Source organism: Hyalella azteca, unplaced genomic scaffold (assembly GCF_000764305.2).
Source record: "Hyalella azteca isolate HAZT.00-mixed unplaced genomic scaffold, Hazt_2.0.2 contig1895, whole genome shotgun sequence".
NCBI lineage: Eukaryota > Metazoa > Arthropoda > Malacostraca > Amphipoda > Hyalellidae > Hyalella > Hyalella azteca.
This window is the reverse complement of record NW_025932189.1, coordinates 2,453-21,988: the sequence shown is the minus strand read 5'-3', so window position 1 is coordinate 21,988 and position 19,536 is coordinate 2,453. Positions and strand designations below refer to the sequence as shown.

Below are 19,536 nucleotides of genomic sequence, written 5' to 3'. Positions count from 1 at the left end.
CAAAATCATTTGATTTCTTCACCATGGACGTTCCCCAATGTAAAGCTCGGTTGATACAGTTTTATCTCCTGTGCCGAAATATATTGTTGTCGGACAAGGATGCAGCTAATGCACGCTTTATTAATTTTTAAATCACGGTATTGGTTTCGAATGAAAAAAAAATTATTTCGGGTCGTTCGCTACAAATATACAATAATTTTGTGTGAAAGTCCAATACCAGCATTGGACTTTCTTTGAAAGTCATTGGACTTTCTTTGAAAGTCCAATACCAACACCTGACGTGTAATTTGAAACGTGTGGTGCACATATCGAGTACCATCTATATAGATATGCACGCATCTTTTAATATAATATTCATATAATATTATAGTATTATATAGTATATAATATAATATTCATATAATATTCATGAATTTCACGCATCTTTTTGATATAATATATTGGTAATAAATACTCATCAACAAAAACATACACCATATTCAGTCATATTATAAGTAATTTAATTATGAATGCAAATTATTGAATATGATAATTAATGTGTGTCATAATACTGATATTTAATACTCAAGCAAAACATTTTCAGATTCAATATTTCGAACCATTCGACCAAATATGGAAATGCAACCACATTGTCCAGCAATTGGTTCCCAAACAAAATCATCATTGATTTTCGGATAGTATCTTACTCTAAATTGGATTTACAGAGACTTAGAGCCGGAAGCAGGTGCGTACCATATCTACCTAATGGAAACCTCGTCGAGAAGTACAATCACTCGAAGAGCTCTAAGTGTAATAGAAAGGTTAGTCGGTGTAATATTATTGGCATTTATCTATTTGCACTCTCATATCCATGTTAGATAGGCAAGATATAGGGTAACATGGGGCAGCGAGCCCACTGCGGGTCATGGGCCCATAGCGGGTTTCTCGCTAAGTATGGCAGATATTGGTCCGTGTTCTCTACCGCCGGTCGACAGTTTCACTGTGATGAAGTGTACGGATTTACGTTTTGCTAAGTGTTTGCGTTATTAAGTTATTTGTGAATAACTGTTTTAGCCCAGATAAAAATTTTTTTGCTGCTAAATAAAACTGTTTTCGATTACTGTAGATGAAGCTTTTGAAATTACTGTGATTTATATTTTGAAAGTAATATTTATAGGGACAATTTTGAGATCAAGTTTAAACTATTAGCGTCTAAAATAAAATGTTGACACGATACAAAAAATACTGATGGCCCATAAAATGATGGCAGGGTGGCCCAGTGGTTACAGTTCAGAGTACCAAGATTGACGCACTAGAGAGGCGCGGGTTCGATCCCAGCTCTGTGCGCCAGTTTCTGGTCAGAATCGGCAAGGAGGCCGGGCGGTTTAGCGCAGCAGAATTGTAGCAGTGAGTTGCGAGTTCGAGACCTCAGAATGCTGTGAATGTTCTGCGATGTTAAGAATCGGCGACAGGCCTACGGCCTAATAAACGCTGAAACCGCTATTATTATTTATTATTATTATATTAATTGAAATGATACCTAGTGGGGCAACGGGCCCACGCATGTCACGGGGCAAAGCGCCCATGGTGAAGTCTTGTGTTATGCATCATTAGATTTGTCTCAATGACCTTTTCAAAAATATGACTAGCTTTTTGAATTACAAATTACACTTCATATTGCATGATTTGTTATTTGCCGCCTCAAGGCAACAGGTTTAGTTTCTAGTTATGCGTATTTATGACCCCTCATCGAGTTATTGACTCTTGCCTTGCCAAAATTCTATTTCAGTCAACACCAATTAGCCAAAAGTTGATGAGTTTTTATGGTGTTGGCTGAAATCACGATTAGGTACAAATTCTCTGCACATAAGTTCAGGATTATGAAAGAAACTGGAACGAAGTTTTTTCTCTGATCAACTAAATATGTTTTTTTTTCTAGTCAAGGATACATTTTTTCATGTCAAGGACGAATTTTTAATCGCAAGGATATATTTTTCAAGTCAAGGATTTATATTTTATGTCAACAAAATATTTTTCTTCACGTCAGTGATAGATTTTTTAAGCCAAGAGTATATTTTTTTCAAGTTAAGGATATGATTTTTTGAGTTCCAAATAAATGAATGAATTTCATATTTTTTATTAAATTTTTCGTATTTTTATTTGTAGAGTGGTGTTTTATCATTTTTAAACGAAAAATATCCAATAATTGTGGTACAGGGACCAAGGTTGGGCACCTTGCCCCAAGCCCATGGGCCCATTGCCCCAGAGGTGGGGAAATGGGCACTTGGCACTTTTTACAAAATTGTGTTTCATTAAGAATTGAATAACTATGTAGGCGTCTAATTCACATCATACATTCCTCATTAGTTGTACCTTTAAACAAATCAAAGAACCACCTCGTATCAATTTAAACTTCATCAAGAATTTAGTTTAAAAAAGGGGTGGGCGCTGCTCCATGTTGCCCGATTATAGAAAGTTCTTTGAAAGTCCAAAAAATACATGAATGTCGCAATCCTGGCGTCAATGTTATTCACAATTATTTTGAATGTAGCTTAAAACGCTTTTGGACTGCTCATTAGCCATATAAACCACTCAAGTGAATCTTGATTGTTAGGAGTACTTAATGAATTTAATTCTGATTAATCTCGGCTCTGTTCCTCCGTTCAAGTTTATCTACTGTCTTTTCATGATTGAACTAGTACAAGGTTGACCCACGAGAAACTAATTTTTGCGGATGTAATTTGTTGTTCGCCTGTGACGTCACTGATATCAGTGACGTCACCAATCACCGAAATGCGATAAAACCGTCATGCAATCAGTCGTGGGAATGACGGGTTTGTTTACGTTTCTCGATCTCAGTGGTAACGAGAAAGCAGAACTGAAAGACGGAAATCCTCGTGGGTCAACCCTGTACAGTTCAACCATGCTGTCTTGCAGCGTACGTGGTTGATGAATTAAAAAAATGCTGGAAGGAGTATAACTTCAAATTCATTACATACAGCTCATACTTTTACTCGTTACCACAGAAACAGATATTTTTACTTTAAAATTCAACAAAATGCGACGATAGCTGTTATTATAAATATAACTGGGAAAATAATGAATTAATCGACAGTATTGTTTTCCAGCTTTTTGGTAGACCTTTTAAAGATGCTCGTGACCTCAAACATCAAATCCAGCAATTTTTATCAAATTACTTTTGGATATACAGGTAAACCAATTGCTATTTTTCCGCCCCTATTTTAAAAGTTATCAGCTTGGTCATCATTTTTCCCATATAGTGTAACCAATTAATGCTAAGTAACCATGCGTCACTTACATAGAAAAATGCCATGAATTTTGCTTTTTAGATTCATTGAGCTCATTAAAAAAATTAAATTCGTAGCGATGACAATGAAAAACCCGGAATTTATGTATAACATACATTTCTTCTTTAGTGAAGAAATGTGTGCAAACAAAAATATGAAGAGTTTCAAACGGATTTTTAGTATCCAATATTACTGATTTTGAAAAATCTGAAAAGTAAAAAAAATATATTTGAATTAAACTGGCTATCCAATTCGTTACTTGGTTAGATATTCACGTCTAAATTTTTCCCGTGAAATTTTATTTTAATTGTGTTTTCATATATCAGAAGAGAAGATACTTTGTTGTTCTCGGTTATATATAATTTTTTTTCTCGTATTTCTCGACACTTTTTCCTTTACCTGTCAATTTTTTCTTGTATGTGACGATGACAATTTCCAACGTTACCTTTTGAAACCAAATAAAATTATCCCAGTTAACTTTTTAGTTGGTGCTCGCTTAACCCGAGTGCGGTTGTCTGGTTTCTGGTGACATCACCATCGCTGGTGGGGCCGTCATGGTTGGACCTGAAGGCAGTAGCCGCCGTCCACCGTAACCTTCGTCTTGCCTACCTCGACGTGGGCTTAGCCTTTAGTGGCACGCCCTTTGCTCAACTTTATACATCTACAAAATTTTCTGAAACCGGTAAGTAAAGTATTTGAAGAGTCCATTTTAACATACCTTATCGTAGAACAATTTAAGGACACAAAGTAGGTGACAATGGTTCATATTACTGCAGTCAAAAAGGACCATTGTAGTTAGGATTGTATATATTAGCAAGAAAAACGCATCTCTTCTCTTATAACATCTTTAGGTTGAGGTTGAGAGTAATTTCTCTACGGCTTAGCTCGTCCACTTCTTGCTCGGCCTCTTATTTCATCTCAAATGATTACAGTACGCAGGGTGGCCCAGTGGTTAAAATTCAGAGTACCAAGATTGGAGCAGAGAGGCGCCGGTTCGATCCCAGCTCTGTGCGCCAGTTTCTGGTCAGAATCGGCGAGGAGGCCGGGCGGTTAAGCACGGCAGAATTGTAACAGTGGGTTGCGAGTTCGAGACCGCAAAATGCTGTGAATGTTCTGTAATGTTAAGAATCGGCGACAGGCCTACGGCCTACTAATCGCTGAAACCGCTATTATTATTATGTATTGGCTGGTTATTTACCTTCACTAATTATAGGGGAAATTTATTAAGAATTTATCCTAGACATATTTAAAAATATTCTCTATAGTATACCTAGCATATCTTAATAGGGAAACACATTTTTATAAAAGAAGTCATTACGGATTTTTTCCAGTGATTGTGAACGAATGAATGTACACGAGTGGCGTTCAGTAATTAATACAGGCACGTTGTGTATATTTGTGTATTTTATTACATTTTAAAACATTTTCGCTCTCTAAATTTGGATTCCGTTTAGGTGCCGAATAAGCTCGCCAGAGTCGTCACAGAGAATAATTTGGGATAGGGATAATAGGGTTTATTTGGCGGTTGTATATTTCGGTATGAAACAAGCCGTGTGGTGGGAGGCATGTGAATGATATGAGGCAGCATCAGAGCAAAGGTTATCTTGTTCAGATGTCAGTTTAATCACGTTTCTTGCATGAAACAATCAACCAATCACTAGTGAATTTGCTCCAATTTATGAAAAGTAACGCTCCACACTGTTTCAAGCTTCTTGCTCTTGGCAATTAATGAGGTCGAGGCGGATGAAAAGGTACTTATATCATTAGTCTGCTTATATCGCAAGTTCACAAGGAATTTAAAAGCAAAGAAAAGGCCAAGAAAATTCACCATATCGATATTGAAAACGTTTCGGAGTCCAGCTCCATCATCAGTTCGACTAAACTAAAAATGAATAAAATCACTTTAAAAGTCAAAATTCAAAGACAGACATAAAACCTAAACAAGACCTAACATTATATCGAAATAAACAGGACTAGTTATGAACAACTTAGTCCTAGGGGTACGACAAGAATATAAAATCCTAGCGATTTACAATTTCCAGATTATATGAGCTAAACGCATTATTGAGACATGGTTTTCGTTTGAAGATATGTAGAGACTCCAAAATTCTCAAATCCGAGCAGCCAGAAGTGGAACCGAGTATCCTGAAATCACTCTCAGATACAGCCACGTCGCAAGTTATATTCATCAAGTTATAACCCATAATACAAGACCCTGAATGAAAAGACAACATGCAAGAGCCAATAAAAATCAAATAAGAGCAACAAAATAAGTGATGGTATAAAAATTTAAAACACAAGATTTTTTTAATTTCTCATTCATCATGTTAAATCTTCATTGATCATTTTTAAATTCAGTTTAAATCTTCATTCATCAGACTAACTATAACGTGTAGGAATGTTATTGTTTATGTTATCAATATGTTATCAATATTCGCGGACGGCCGAGGATATTTAAGGTCTGGTTAGAGTTTCGTAACTTTGTAACATTTTATGAGTTAACACGTTGACTGCGATTGCTTCATCTTGTACTACGTATTATTTCATTTTTTGTACTGTTTTTAAACAGGGCTGCCAGACGATAATTTTTTCCGGACAAATTCCGGGATTTAGTTTTTCTCAATTGAGTTGGCCGGCTAAAATTTATGATAGGGGTACTTCCTAATTAAATTTTAAATACTGCAAAAAGAAAATGAATGAAATTTTTATAGTGGAACCCACAAATAAACTAGTATATTATGAGTTATCGGCCTTTTTTGGCCTTTTTTCTTCTCGGATTTGACCAATTTTATGCAACCTAAATCATGTACCACTACGTCCTGGAGAAATACATTTCGTGGTACGCATATGTACCAATTCGTAGTCAACGTGTTAAGCTAATTTTAAAAGCCTCGTTTCCTGAATAATTAACATTTATGCAGTATGCATGCGTAGCCGTAACATGATAGATGATGCAAGAGTCAGCCTGATGTTAAATAATGAATGTTTACATGTATACTGTCTTGTTCAAATCATTTCAACCAGAATGTTCAGAAAGAGAATGCTCATTTCAATGACCAAATGCGCATATAGTATCCAAAAAAGATTTTAACAAAAAATTTGAAAGCAAAGAATAGTCCACGAAAATTCATATCTTTATAGAAAACTTTCCAGAGTCCAGCTCCATCGTCAGTTCGTAGAATGTAGAATTTACATTGAAAGACACAATTTAATACAATTGAAAGCACAGAACACAATTAAAACCTCAACTTACAAGTAATAGGGAATAAAAAACCTATCTATTCACAATTTCAAGGGGATAGGAGATAACAACTGAATTTAAACTAGGCCTAAGTTTAAAAATGTACAATGATTCTAAAATACGCAAAACTGAAGTACCGGAGCTGGAAGCTAACACCCTAAGGTTACTGTCAGAAACAGGGACATCACACTGCTCGGCGTGAGTGCTCACAACCGAACGAGGGGGGCGCGATAGCAACCGTCCGGGTCCTACAAATTACAAATATGAATGATCTTTTGTTTGGTTTAAACCGTAAATTTTTCAAACCTCTTTTAGAATTATCAGATCTTAACTCGTTTTTCATATTTACTGGCAAGTTTTATAGGCAGATTGACGGTTTAGGCACGGGACAACCGCTTGGCCCGACCTTTGCAAACATTTGTATGTGTTTTCACGAGGTTTCATGGCTGACCAATTGTCCTCTTGATTTTAAGCCGATATTCTAAAACAGATATGTCGACGACACCTTTTTAATACTCAGACATCCCTCCCATGTCAAACCATTCATTGATTACCTAAACTCGCAACATAATTCTATCACATTTATCATGGAGCTTGTATCTAATAATAGTTTGTCCTTCCTCGATTGCAATATTACGAAATCTAATGGCCGTTTTTTAACTTCTGCGTTCCGAAAGCCGACATTCACCGGTCTAAATACCAGTTTCTTTAGTTTTTGTTCATTCCGGTTCAAGTTAAATGGGCTTCAAACATTATTATACAGAGGTTTTCGCATTTGCTCAACATACCATGCTATGCACGCTGAATTTGAATGCTTATGAAATATTTTCTCGCTCAATGCATGATTTTCGGCATGTTTGGTGTATACCCCAATCAAGAAATTCATGTCGAAGCGATTCAGTGAGGTTGCTCCCGAGCGTGATAGTAGGAACGTTATTTAATGTTATTTTCCATACTTCGGCATTGCGTCCGAATCTATCTCAAGAGAATTAAAAGTCTTGTTCAATAGATACTTTCCAAACGTCGAACTTCACATTGTTCCCGTAAACAGTTTCAAAGTTCGGTTCTTTCTCTAGATATAAAGATGTGCTCCCTGTTCATATAAGATCGTCCCTGGTTTATCAATTTCGTTGTGCACAATGTGCATCTGCGTACGTCGGGATGGCGTCACGCAATCTTTACTCCAGGGTCGCTGAGCATAAGGGCAGGAGTTGTAGGACCGGACGGTTGCTATCGCGCCCCCCTCATTCGGATGTGCGCGCTCACGCCGAGCAGTGTGATATCCCTGTTTCTGACAGTGACTTTAGAGTGTTAGCTTCCACCTCCGGTACTTCAGATTTGCGCATTTTAGAATCATTGTATATTTTTAAACTTAGGCCCAGTTTAAATTTAGCTGTTAGCTCCTGTTTCCCTTGAAATTGTGAATAGAAAAGTTTTTTATGCCATATTACTCGTAAAATTAAGTTTTAATTGTGTTCTGTGCTTTAAATTGTATTAATTTGTGACTTTCAATGTAAATTATAGATTCTACGAACTGACGATGGAGCTGGACTCCGAAACGTTTTCTATAAGGATATGAATTTTTGTGGACTATTCTTTACTTTTAAATTTTTAGTTAACGTGCGAATTAAGCAAATAAGGGACATCAATTCTTTAATGAGATTTTAACAAGCACGTATATGCCATTTTGTAACATCCTCTTGAAAATCAACTGATCCGTTTATTAATCCCTTTCGAGTTGGTGGAATAATGTTCAATGTCAAAGTAATGTTGTTTTATTTTATTCTATTCGAAGACGTAGATTATCTACCCAACAACCTAAGCAACATGTGTCGACTGGCGGTTGTGTACAAGTCTGGAGGCTTCTACACCGACATGGATACCTTGGCTTTAAGATCAGTCTTGAATCTCACAAACTTCATTGCACTCCAAGTAAATTCATGTTTTACGTTTTCAAATTGCTAACCCTATCTGTTTCTTATACATTATTTAATTAAATATTCACGAATTGAAATTTAATTTATGAAAATGTTTTGTGAGATATTATTGAAAAAATATAGTGATTGTTATATTAGTACTTTGATAAGGTCTATGAAATATAATTAAATGAAAGAAATTCAAATCACCTACAGATATTGAAACTGGCTTTTTTACCTCAAATTAGCAATTTGAATATTTCAGGTTGACGAGATAAAAAGTTTCAACAACGCTGCCTTCCATTTCAAGCGCGGACACCCCATGCTTCAGCTTATCATGCAGTTCATCGCTGAAGACTACAATGTGCGTGTTTGTATTTAATATTGTCAACATGCATCAGTATTTTCTTGCTAGGTTACCTAGGCACCGAATGTTACAAATATTCTTTCAGGGATTAATCTTGGCATAAAACAGGCAAAGATTGCAATGAATTTGGTAACATTAAAGTTTTATGCCACCCATTCGCTTGAATCGCAAACTATACTAGAAGCTTAGAAGCAGAGAAAATTCCACAAAAGTTCGTCATATATCTTCCGGAGACCAGCTCATCATCACTTCGAAGATTAAAGAATGCAAATAAAATCACTAGTTAGTACAATTGAAATTAAAGAACCGAATTTACAACCCAAATTTACAAGAAAAATATATAGCACAAGAAAAAAATTGCAGAACTTATCTATTTATAATTTCGGATGGCCAAGAACTAAAGCTGAATCCAAACTGGGACTCTTTTTACACCAATTCTAAAATATCCAAATTTTAAGCACCGGAAGTGGAAGCAAAAATCTTAAAGTCAGTACCAGATAAAGGAACGTCACACTGTTCGGCGTGAGCGCGCACAGCCGAATGAGGAGGGCATGATAGTAGCTGCCCAGGGGCCGGATTATCAAAAATTCGTATCTTTTTATACGTACGTACAAGAAGATACGTGTTACGTAAGTACACCTTAATTTTGGCATTATCAAAACTTTCATATGCATGACTCATCAGAAAAGCTATTATCAAAACCATCTGGCTAACTGATCAATCAGAGGCTTTGGATTAGTATAGTGTATAGTCAGTGGTGGGCACAGCTAACCTAAAAGTTAGCTTCGATAACCGCTAATCCGCTAACTGAAAAGTTAGCTTCGATAACACTAAACCGATAAATCACCAAAAAATATAGCGGAATTTGCCGCTAATCGCTAACTTTTAATATATAAATTTAGATTTAGCTTAATTTGGGGGGGGGGGAACTCTGAAAAACAGGCCTAGAGAGCTGAACTTTCAGCCTTGTAAAGGAGCTTTCCAAAAAGATGTAGCATGCCAAGATCAGATGATGATCAAGATGTACGTAACATAAATAAATAAATGAACAAATGAAATTAGGCAGTAGATGACATTTAACATACAGTTTATTAAGCGAATAAGAAATATTAAGGTTACACCAGGGTTACACACTCCTTTTACTCTGGCTTGCCCTTCGCCTTCATCTCCTGGAGGTGATGATTGTTGCCCTTCATGAACATCAGCCTCTCAAAGTTGGCATCTGACAGGGTGGCTCTCTTGGCACTCAAGATGTCCTTGCCTATGGAAAACAGGCGCTCAACTGCAGCACTGGATAGGATGGCTGTATTTACTTAACGAAAAGGTTCATTAATACCTGCTCGCTCAAGAAGGCAACGTCAGTCATTCCTCCTTCGAGCTGCTTTCCAGTCAGGTCTTCACCAAATTCTGTGCCTTGGACTTCAGTGACCCGTGGCTCCTCCTGGACTCCATGGGCTGAGTAATGCTGCTGAAGAAGTCATCTTCCCCATCCTCGTCATTGCTGGTGGTGCTGCTGCCCTCCTCAACGGTCTTCCTCAGGGCTGTCTCCACGGCGGTCTCCATGGCCTTCTGTACCCTGCTGAGATGGCTGTGATTATGCTTTTCCAGCCAGAACAGGTGAAACTTAGGGTGGAAGGCCGCTGCCAGCTGGCACTCCTTGTCTTCTAGGAGGGGCCCAAACCTTTTCGTGATGCCTGCCAGCATTGCGTCCACCAGAGGAATGCAGTATAGGACGTCTTGTGTTACTGCCAGTAACACAAGACGTGATTGGCTGACGAACATTTGATGACGTAGTCAGCCGTCAGTGTGGGCGTGGCACACGGCTTACGATCTTAGCTTAAATCGGCGATTTTTAAACATTTTTAGCGGACTGCCAGTTAGCGGAACTAAATTTAGCGGAAGCTAATTGGTCCGCTAAAGGTTTTCAAAGTTAGCTGAACAGCTAATCCGATAAGCAAAAAGTTAGCTTCGCTAATTAGCGGTTAGCGGATTAGCGGAACTGTGCCCACCACTGAGTATAGTATAGTATCTTCGGCATTAAAGAGTAGGCCTGGATAGGCCTGTCGCCGATTCTTGAGCTTTTCTTGACTAGACTGGCCTTTTGATTAGATCTTTTCACCAGATGGTAGATTTAAAATCGATTCTAGATATCAGTTGTTCCGTAAGGTACGAGGCATTTCAAGACTAAACATATGCTCTTGCATGGCCTTGTCTGGTCTGTTCTTGAACGCGTTCATACTCGGAGCGTCAACAATATCTTCAGGGAGGCTGTTCCACATGTCAGTGACTCGAAGCGAGAAGAAATGTTGTCGCGTGGATAAGTTGCACCACTGTTTTTTAGTTTATAGCTGTGGCCCATGGTGTTGGTTCTTGTTTCAAATTCTAGTAATCCTTCTGTGACCTTGTACAAACCATGAGTATACTTGTATACTTCAATGAGGTCACCACGCAGGCGACGAGAACGGAGACTGGGAAGCTTCATGATCTTCAATCTTTCTTCATAAGACTTGATTTTAATCCTGGAATTATCCTTGTTACACGTCTTTGAACACTCTCAACTAAATTTTTGTCCTTTTCAAGTCTCGGTGACCACACAACGTTTCCAAACTCTAGGTTCGGGCGCACGACAGAGGTGAACAGAGGTGAACAACAGCTTCATCATTTCTATATCTAGGTACTCGTAGGAGTGTCTGATCAGCCCAAGCTGTTTATTGGATGTATTAACTTGCGTTTCAATATGCCTATATAATTTTAGCTCCTTGTCGACACAAACTCCAAGATCTTTTTCCACGCAAGACTTCTCAATCATAGCCCTCTCGTTGCAACCATGTCTTCTCATGCTGTAACTTGCTGTTCATTGTTCTTGCCGAGGTGAAGTACTTTACACTTGTCAGCATTGAAACGCAGCTGCCACGTATCAGCCTAATCAACTAAACTATCAAGATCATTTTGCATTTGCATTTTATTTTACGCATCCTTAACTGTATTATAAACTTTTGTGTCATCTGCATACATGGAGCACACGCTTGACACTACTTCTGGTAGATCGTTTATAAAAGCGACGAACAAAACAGGTCCAAGAACGCTTCCTTGCGGTACGCCACTGCGCACAGTTACTCGGTCTGATACGGTTCCATTAATGCTGACACGTTGTCTTCTGCCTACTAGAAAATGATTAGTGATCGTTACTCCTGTCGACTCAGTGCGCAGTGCGCGTGGATGAAAGGAGGTTGTCCAAATAGCAATGACAACGCTTTGATTGCAATTTTTTGCAATCACGGCAAAAAAATCTAATTTTGAATCAAAAAGTCATTAAGATATTGTTTTAATTAATGATCATAAAACTCTTAGATATGATTGTCAATATTTGCTTGTAAATTATAGCACAAAAGGAAAAGAAATTAGCTGGCATTAATACAATTGAATTTTTTTTTTTACCCAAAAACTCCGCTTTGAACGATCACATATTATGCCAATGTTGAATTATTGACAAAATTCAATCATAATTCGCCGTTTTACATGTAAATCAATAGTTTTATATTGCTTAGGCACACTCAAAACTTGTATACACGTAGCTCCATTTACGACACCTCCGAGCAGATGTTGAGCTACGCACAGCTTCTTGTTAGCTTCCTGCGCAAATTTTTTGATAATACCACCGCTAGAGTTACGTCTTCATATCAGCGATTACGCCACACGTAAGTCGCTACATGTACTTTGCGATGTTTTGATAATTAGGCCCAGTCCTACAACTCCTGTCCTTATGTTCTGCGACCCTAGAGTAAAGATTGCATTACGTCATCCTAACATACGCAGATGCTCATCGTGTACAACTGCATTGATAGACATATGAAAAGGGATCATGTCTTTGTATCGAAAGAAAGAACCGGTTTTGAAAATATTCACCATTAAAACGTGAAAACTTACAAGTGGGATGTATTTATTGAACAAAACTTCTCAGATGCCCAGTTTAAATTCAGCTTTTAGATCCTGTCCCCGTGCATTGTTAATAGACAAATTTTGTGTTTTTCCCTCATTTCTCATTTATGGAAAAATGCACTATTGTGCTCGCCATGTCCGTCTGTCCGTCCGTGACTTCACGTTTTTGTCGACGAGAAAGTGCGTTCTCTGTCACTCACTGCAGTGAGTACTGACTTATATTTTTTTGTGTTATGTTTTATATTTGTAAATTTAGGTTGTAATTTAGAATTTCAATTATACTAACTTGTGTTGCATCTGCATTTTTGAATCTTCGAACTGAGGAATGAGCTGGACTAGGAAACGTTTTTTTTTCATAGACATGATGAACTTTTGTGGAATTTTCTTTGATTTTAAATTTCTTGGTAACATTTTCCATTGAACTAGTTCTAATGCAGATTTTTTGAGAGAATTGCGACAGGCTCTAGTTAGCGTATTTAAATTTTATTAAAAATATTATGTTATAAAATTTCAATAGTCTTCATGCCATTTCGTGGTTATTGATGTAACCGAAATTATAATTGTTTTTTTTTCTCACATATATGAGCTTTTTTGTAATGAAATGAAACAAATAAATAAACAAGAAACCTCTTAGTACAATGAAGCTTATCAGCAAGGCGTTTTGGAAATCATGGAATCCCCCGTGCAGGATAAGCACCAAGTGTACAACTGCTCGTCGAATAGTAACTAAAAGTAACAAAAAAATATAACTCAGTATACTCACTGCAGCGTGACTATTAATTAATCGTGACTATTAATTAATTAAGTGGACATTACCCGCACTCCTTTTTAGCGTATTTTCTCATTTTTGGAAAAAGGCGCTATTGTGCTCGTCATGTCCGTCTGTCTGTCCGTCCGTGACTTCGCGTTTTCGTCGACGAGAAAATGCGCTCTCTGTCACTCACGCTCTCTACTTCTCCTTTAGTCTTTACATTTGCTGGGCTTGGTCTCCTCTTCAATCGTTGATTGCGTGAAAAATAACGGGTGAGCACGCCGCTTTGCGCGCGCTCTTTAATTGCTGTAAACTGCGTGGAAATGTCTTCAAAATGAATTGAGTAATCTTTTCTGCATTGGAATTCTTCAGATGACCGCTAGCTACCTACTTCAGTCATGAACAAAATAGTATTTGAAGCGGCTATCAATTTAACTCCTTCCAGATGTAATTTCTTAGCCTTATGGTAAATAATTTCTCTTGCTAATAACTTACCATTCAGAATGATCCAAGAAATACCATTGATGTACTATATAGGGAACATTCGGTAATACTAGGCCCTCGTACACCAAATTCCAATAAAGTTGCAGTGTTTAGAATTTGGTGGTACCAATTGAAGTTTTTAAAGTTGTTTATCATTCATGTATATAATATTCAACATTTGAACATACAATCTTCACTTCTTCGTTAATATCTCTTCTATTCAAGGGGATAATATACTCCTGGAACGGTCCGATCGCCATAACGAAAGCGGTGGAGCGTTCGGGTTGTGACGCCACCCCGCGCAACGCGATGGGTCAACCTGTTTCAGATGAACCACGCCCTTTTTCATCGGAAACTTCGTTGAAGATTATGAATGAACATGGTCAGTTTTTTTGTTTGGTAACCAAATTATATGAAATAAAATTTCGAAATTACTCTAGTTTCAATATGAATTAGAAATCTAATTACTCTCCATACAGGGTGTCAAGAGTATTTAGGCGAATAATATTACAGACGGATATTAAATCAAAGTACCCAGGTTTACAAAAATATTCCACGAGAATCACAATAATTTTGTCAGTTTTATGTCATCAGATCAGATAATTTCAGCAGTTTTTTGTAAACTAACGATTTATTTGTCTGGTTTCATACCTCATATTTCAGATTTTTATTTCTTCACATCAGATGAACAACTTGAGCTCTGTGATTGGCTGGCCTTAAAAACGTCTTACTTCTATCCAGTATATTGGGCTCACGCTCTGCCAACTCTATTCCTGGCCCCAGTAGAATCTAACAACAAAACTATACACGAAGTAAGTTTGCCTGATGTTGAACAATTGAACTAATGTCCCACCTATATTTTAGTTCTGTCCAATTACCAATTTCAACTAATCTTAAACATATTTTTCAATTATTTTGTATGTGTATGTGTTTGAAGCCTTGCACCACAAATATATACAGGGGCTGTTATGGCACGTAGCCGAGTGTCCAGGATACTTATTGTTCTGTCTTTGGCACTCTGCAGGATCTACCAGACTTCAATTCGCCGATCTTACAAACTTTACAAATGTTAACTAATGAAATCTCCCTCTTGTGACGGGATAATACTTAATTGGACCTGAAATTGTTTCTCAGTGGAAGAATTTAATTACATTGGAGAAAATTGAAAAAGTATTGGACTGTAAATTTAAATTTGATTTATAATTGATATGAATACATTTAACTTGAAGAACATATTAGTTTTTCCATATTTTGAATTGAGAGTAAAATGAGAGTCCTATCTTCACTGTTAAATAAGGATTTACAGGGGTCTTTATTAAGTTGGAACGAATTAACATTACTGTTATTACCTGAATTGGACTAACTTTAACTAATACTTTATCTAACAGACTAACTTGATAGTAGTATAAAGTAGATCGTTACTCAAAGGGCTTTAAAAAAATAGTGGGACCACTTAGATAATTAGATCAAATTATATCTCACTATTATTGGCTGCTAAAATTTTGCCGCAAATTCGGACTCAAATTACTTTTTTGGAAATTCATTCGAGCCGAGAACTGCTTAGCATATATTTCAGCCCATTTTTCCGGCCTTCTTACAATCTCGAAGGCGTAATACAGTCGGGAATGCACGCTTATTTCGGCTGAAGTAAGTCGGGAGAAAATAGGCTTTCTCGCTTCTTGGAAGAACAATTTTTAATTATACAAACCTCCTTCGCATTGGAAATACATCATATCAGTTATTCTGTGATTACTACATGTGTTTCTTAATTGTAGTTCTTACACTGGAATTTAAGATATTTGCAGTCCTGACGAATATTAGTTTTTTTGTATGTACGTTGAAAGCACTGATTTTGCACTGACATCATAATCTATTGTTTTACGGTAATGCAACTATTTGGTTCAGGATCCAACGGTTTTTCCAGACCTCCATGCCTTCTGTTTTCACTATATCTATTTTTATATAGCCTATTTATTAATAGACTCATGAGCAAAACTTTGTGAAACTTCCATGATTCGGGTGCTGGCGTCTGTTCAAAAAGCACTAGTTAGGCCTCTCAGGAAGTCCAAGACGTCTGCTATTTAAATCATCTTAGATACATTCTTGATGTGTACAATAACGAAAAATTTTCAAAAATTTAGAAAAAAAACGTATTAACTAAATCATTGCTAAAATATGTTAAAATGTGCAAGGTTTTAAATATTTTCCAAAGTTGAAAAATTATGATTTATGAAAGTTATGTTAATATGTCAAATCCATGTACGTTTAAATTTTTAGAAAATTTTTATTCACAGATCTTTCCGGACAGCTACGGCGTGCATTTTTGCAACAAATTGACGAAAGAAAGAAATCCAAGAAAGAGTAGCCTTCTCCTCAAGATCGCACAACAAGTCTGCCCATTAATCATCAAGAATCATCCTCTTCTCAGAAATTGAACACAATATAGTAATACCGACGTGAATAATCAAAATTTTAGCGTTGCAATAAAGATGGCTGTGACAGCTGACTTCGTTCTCAATAAATACCACGAATTTTCTGGGCCACGAATAATCTGCCTACCTCTTCATAGGAATCGCTCATAAATTAATACCGAACATTAGTCTTTACAATAATGCGCCATCATAAATGTAAAAGCCCTGTCTATTAAACCGAATAATCTGTTACATACTCCCGAGAAAAGACGTTCGCGGACAAAGTGGATTTTCAGTCAAGCAATTTATGATTCAGAGCGAATGTTTGTAAATTTTTTGAAAGGTTATTGATTCTTATATTGTGAATAAAAAATCGGATTTGAAATGAAAAACTCCGAATGTATGTTAGTGCAACTAGATCAAGCTTTGGTAGAATGGAATTTAGTCCATCTTGAAGTGAGAAATACCTCATCCTCATACTTCCCATCTAACCTAATAAAATCGCTCAATCCAATCATGTTGAAATTTCATAATTTAGAATAGAGCAGTGATCCAACACAACTTCAACGAAGATCATGTTTTGTAAGATTAGCTGCAAATTAGTTGGAAACACAATTAAAACACAAAAAATTCTGGCATAATTTGACTATTTTTTCAATTTTGTCGCACCGATGCGATACTTTTACGAACTCGCTTGCGAATTCGAACGCTAAACCGAACTAAGCGTTCAACTCGCCCAGTCATAACTCCTTCAATACTGAACGGATTTTATTCATATTTGGAACATAAGTAGGTATTACCAATGCGCTGCGATAGGAATTATTCCAGATTTTTACATCAATTTGTTTTTATTAATACGGAGAAACGTAATATTTAAGCAACTCGCCCTGTCATAATTTTTTTTAATACTGAACGAATTTCCTTGAAATTTGAAATTTGAGAAGGTATTACCAATACGCTGCGGTAGGAATTATTACAGATTTTTCCATTACTTCGTTTTCAATTAAAACTAATAAACGCATTTTTCAAGCAACCCTTCCAGCCACAGCTCCTCCAATACTTAACGGATCTGCTTGCCATTTGGAATGGAATATAAGTATTTGCTGTAAATAAGCTAGTTCAAGAATTGTCAAAATTAAATAAATTTCTAATATTTCCAATTGAGGTGAGTAACTTGAACATGGATTGTGGACGCAATAATTTCGAAGAATCGCATGTTGTTTACACATAGGTTATAGACTGTTAAGGTGCTTATACACGGTGCGATTAGTAGCGTCGGTTACTTGAGTCGACTACAGTTTTGCCGGATGAGAGTCTATACACAAGGAGAGTGTTTTCAGTACAGTGCGCCAGTGCGACTTTGGGAGTTGTCGAGTAAGGTGTGTGCATGGTGGAGGCAAGCGAGAGCTCCACAGCTGTGCGCAATACAGTATAGAAAAGACAGCGACTCAGATATGCTCAGTACGAAGGCCGATCCGCTACTGGGCAGTGGGCACACTAGACTGTCTTGAAACAACTTGAGCTACTCCATGTGCAATGCAGCAGCTAGTCGCCTCTGAAGACGTCAATCATCACAAATTTTAGTTGCGTCGACTAGTCGACGCAACTATTCGCCTCGTGTATAAGCATCTTTAGTTATGTGTATTTGCATAGTCACGACTTGCGATTGTTCCTTAAAAGTTGTTTATGTTGTTAAATAGGCCTTGCATGACCGATACTTCCTAATTGCCCGGAGGCCGTGATTGGTATTATTATTAAATTTACATAAGATCAATTATACCCTCAGAGCTGTGGCAGCTGTCAGTCTTTCTCATATCCTATGCCAGTAGTAGTCGTAATCAATCCAACGAAGGGTACTTAACATTTTAAAACTGTTTTGACCTACCTACGTTGGATTGATTACGACTTTCACTAGTATAGATATGAGATATGCAAATAAAACGAAAATGTGTTTATTAGCTTTAATTGAAAATGACGTAATGAAAAAGCAGTAATAATCTTACCGCCGCGTATTAATAATACCTACTTATATTCCGAAACACAAATATATACGTTCAGTATTTAAGGACTTATGAGTGGTTAGGTTGCTTTAAAATGCGTTTATTCGTTTTAATTGAAAAATAATTTTTGTAACAATTTGTAATAATTCCTATTGCAGTGCATTGGTAATACCTACTAATATTCCAAATTTAAAGCAAATTCGTTCAGTATTGAAAAAATATGACAGGGCGAGTTTCTTAACTATTGCGTTTTTCCGTATTAATAAAAACTAATTAATGCAAAAATATGTTATAATTCCTATCGCAGCTCATGAGTAATACTTACTCAAGTTTCAAATGTCTAGCAAATTCGTTCTATCAAAAAAAATATGCCTGGGAGAGTTGCTCCAACATTGCGGTTTTCCTTAATAATAAAAAACGATTAAATGTAAAAGTCTGTAATATCAGTTTTTGTGGCCTAGACGAACACACTAATTGTTCAGAAAATTGGTGTATAATACAACGAAATAAATCTGAATGACTTCGGCAATCTTATGGTGTAATGCAATCTACTACATTTTACTTGTAGAACTTCGCACTGAAGTCCAACCTATCGAGCTGAAAATAATTGTTACGATGCTTTGGCTCCATCGTATATAATATTATCTTGAAATTATTCAAAGATTTAAAACAAACTGAGACCACAAAACTTCTTTGTGGAATTCCAAACCCCAGCATTCGCCAAACGAAAGATGCATTGAAAAGCTACATTGAAGCAGATGGGCTGAGAGAGCTTGTCTGTAATATACCTAGTTGTTTACAAATTCCCTACTACTGGCTATAGGACCGCGAAGATAAAATGTGATCAGTGCTGACGTGAGTGTTATATTTTTTTTTAAAGATCAGTTAAGCTGCTGATCCCGACCGGTGTAGTGGATCACCTCTTTTGGGATTTCAACCCAAACGTCAGGGTGAGTTTGCGTGTGATAGTGGTTGAATTTGTATTTATTGGTAAATACTGCGAAATTTGTGAACATCTAATTGATTGTCGTGCTTGGGCATTTATACTCTGCTCTCTCATTTACGTATGGTTCACGCGCCTAATTTCGTAACTTACAGCTCTAGCTCTCTCGTTTCATTATTGGCACTAGCGGTTTGCTAG

At 36.9% G+C, this 19,536-nt stretch overlaps 1 protein-coding gene across 1 annotated transcript; it reads left to right on the top strand.

Annotated features, from left to right (window-relative positions):
* Positions 1-8,355: 8,355 nt before the first annotated feature.
* LOC125179125 (lactosylceramide 4-alpha-galactosyltransferase-like) lies at positions 8,356-14,366 on the top strand (the record flags this gene model as incomplete). Its single annotated transcript, XM_047884352.1, has 3 exons — positions 8,356-8,460; positions 8,710-8,808; positions 14,210-14,366. Coding segments are annotated over exons 1-3 (361 nt in total), but the record flags the coding sequence as incomplete, so codon positions are not given.
* Between the last annotated feature and the right edge of the window lie 5,170 nt (positions 14,367-19,536).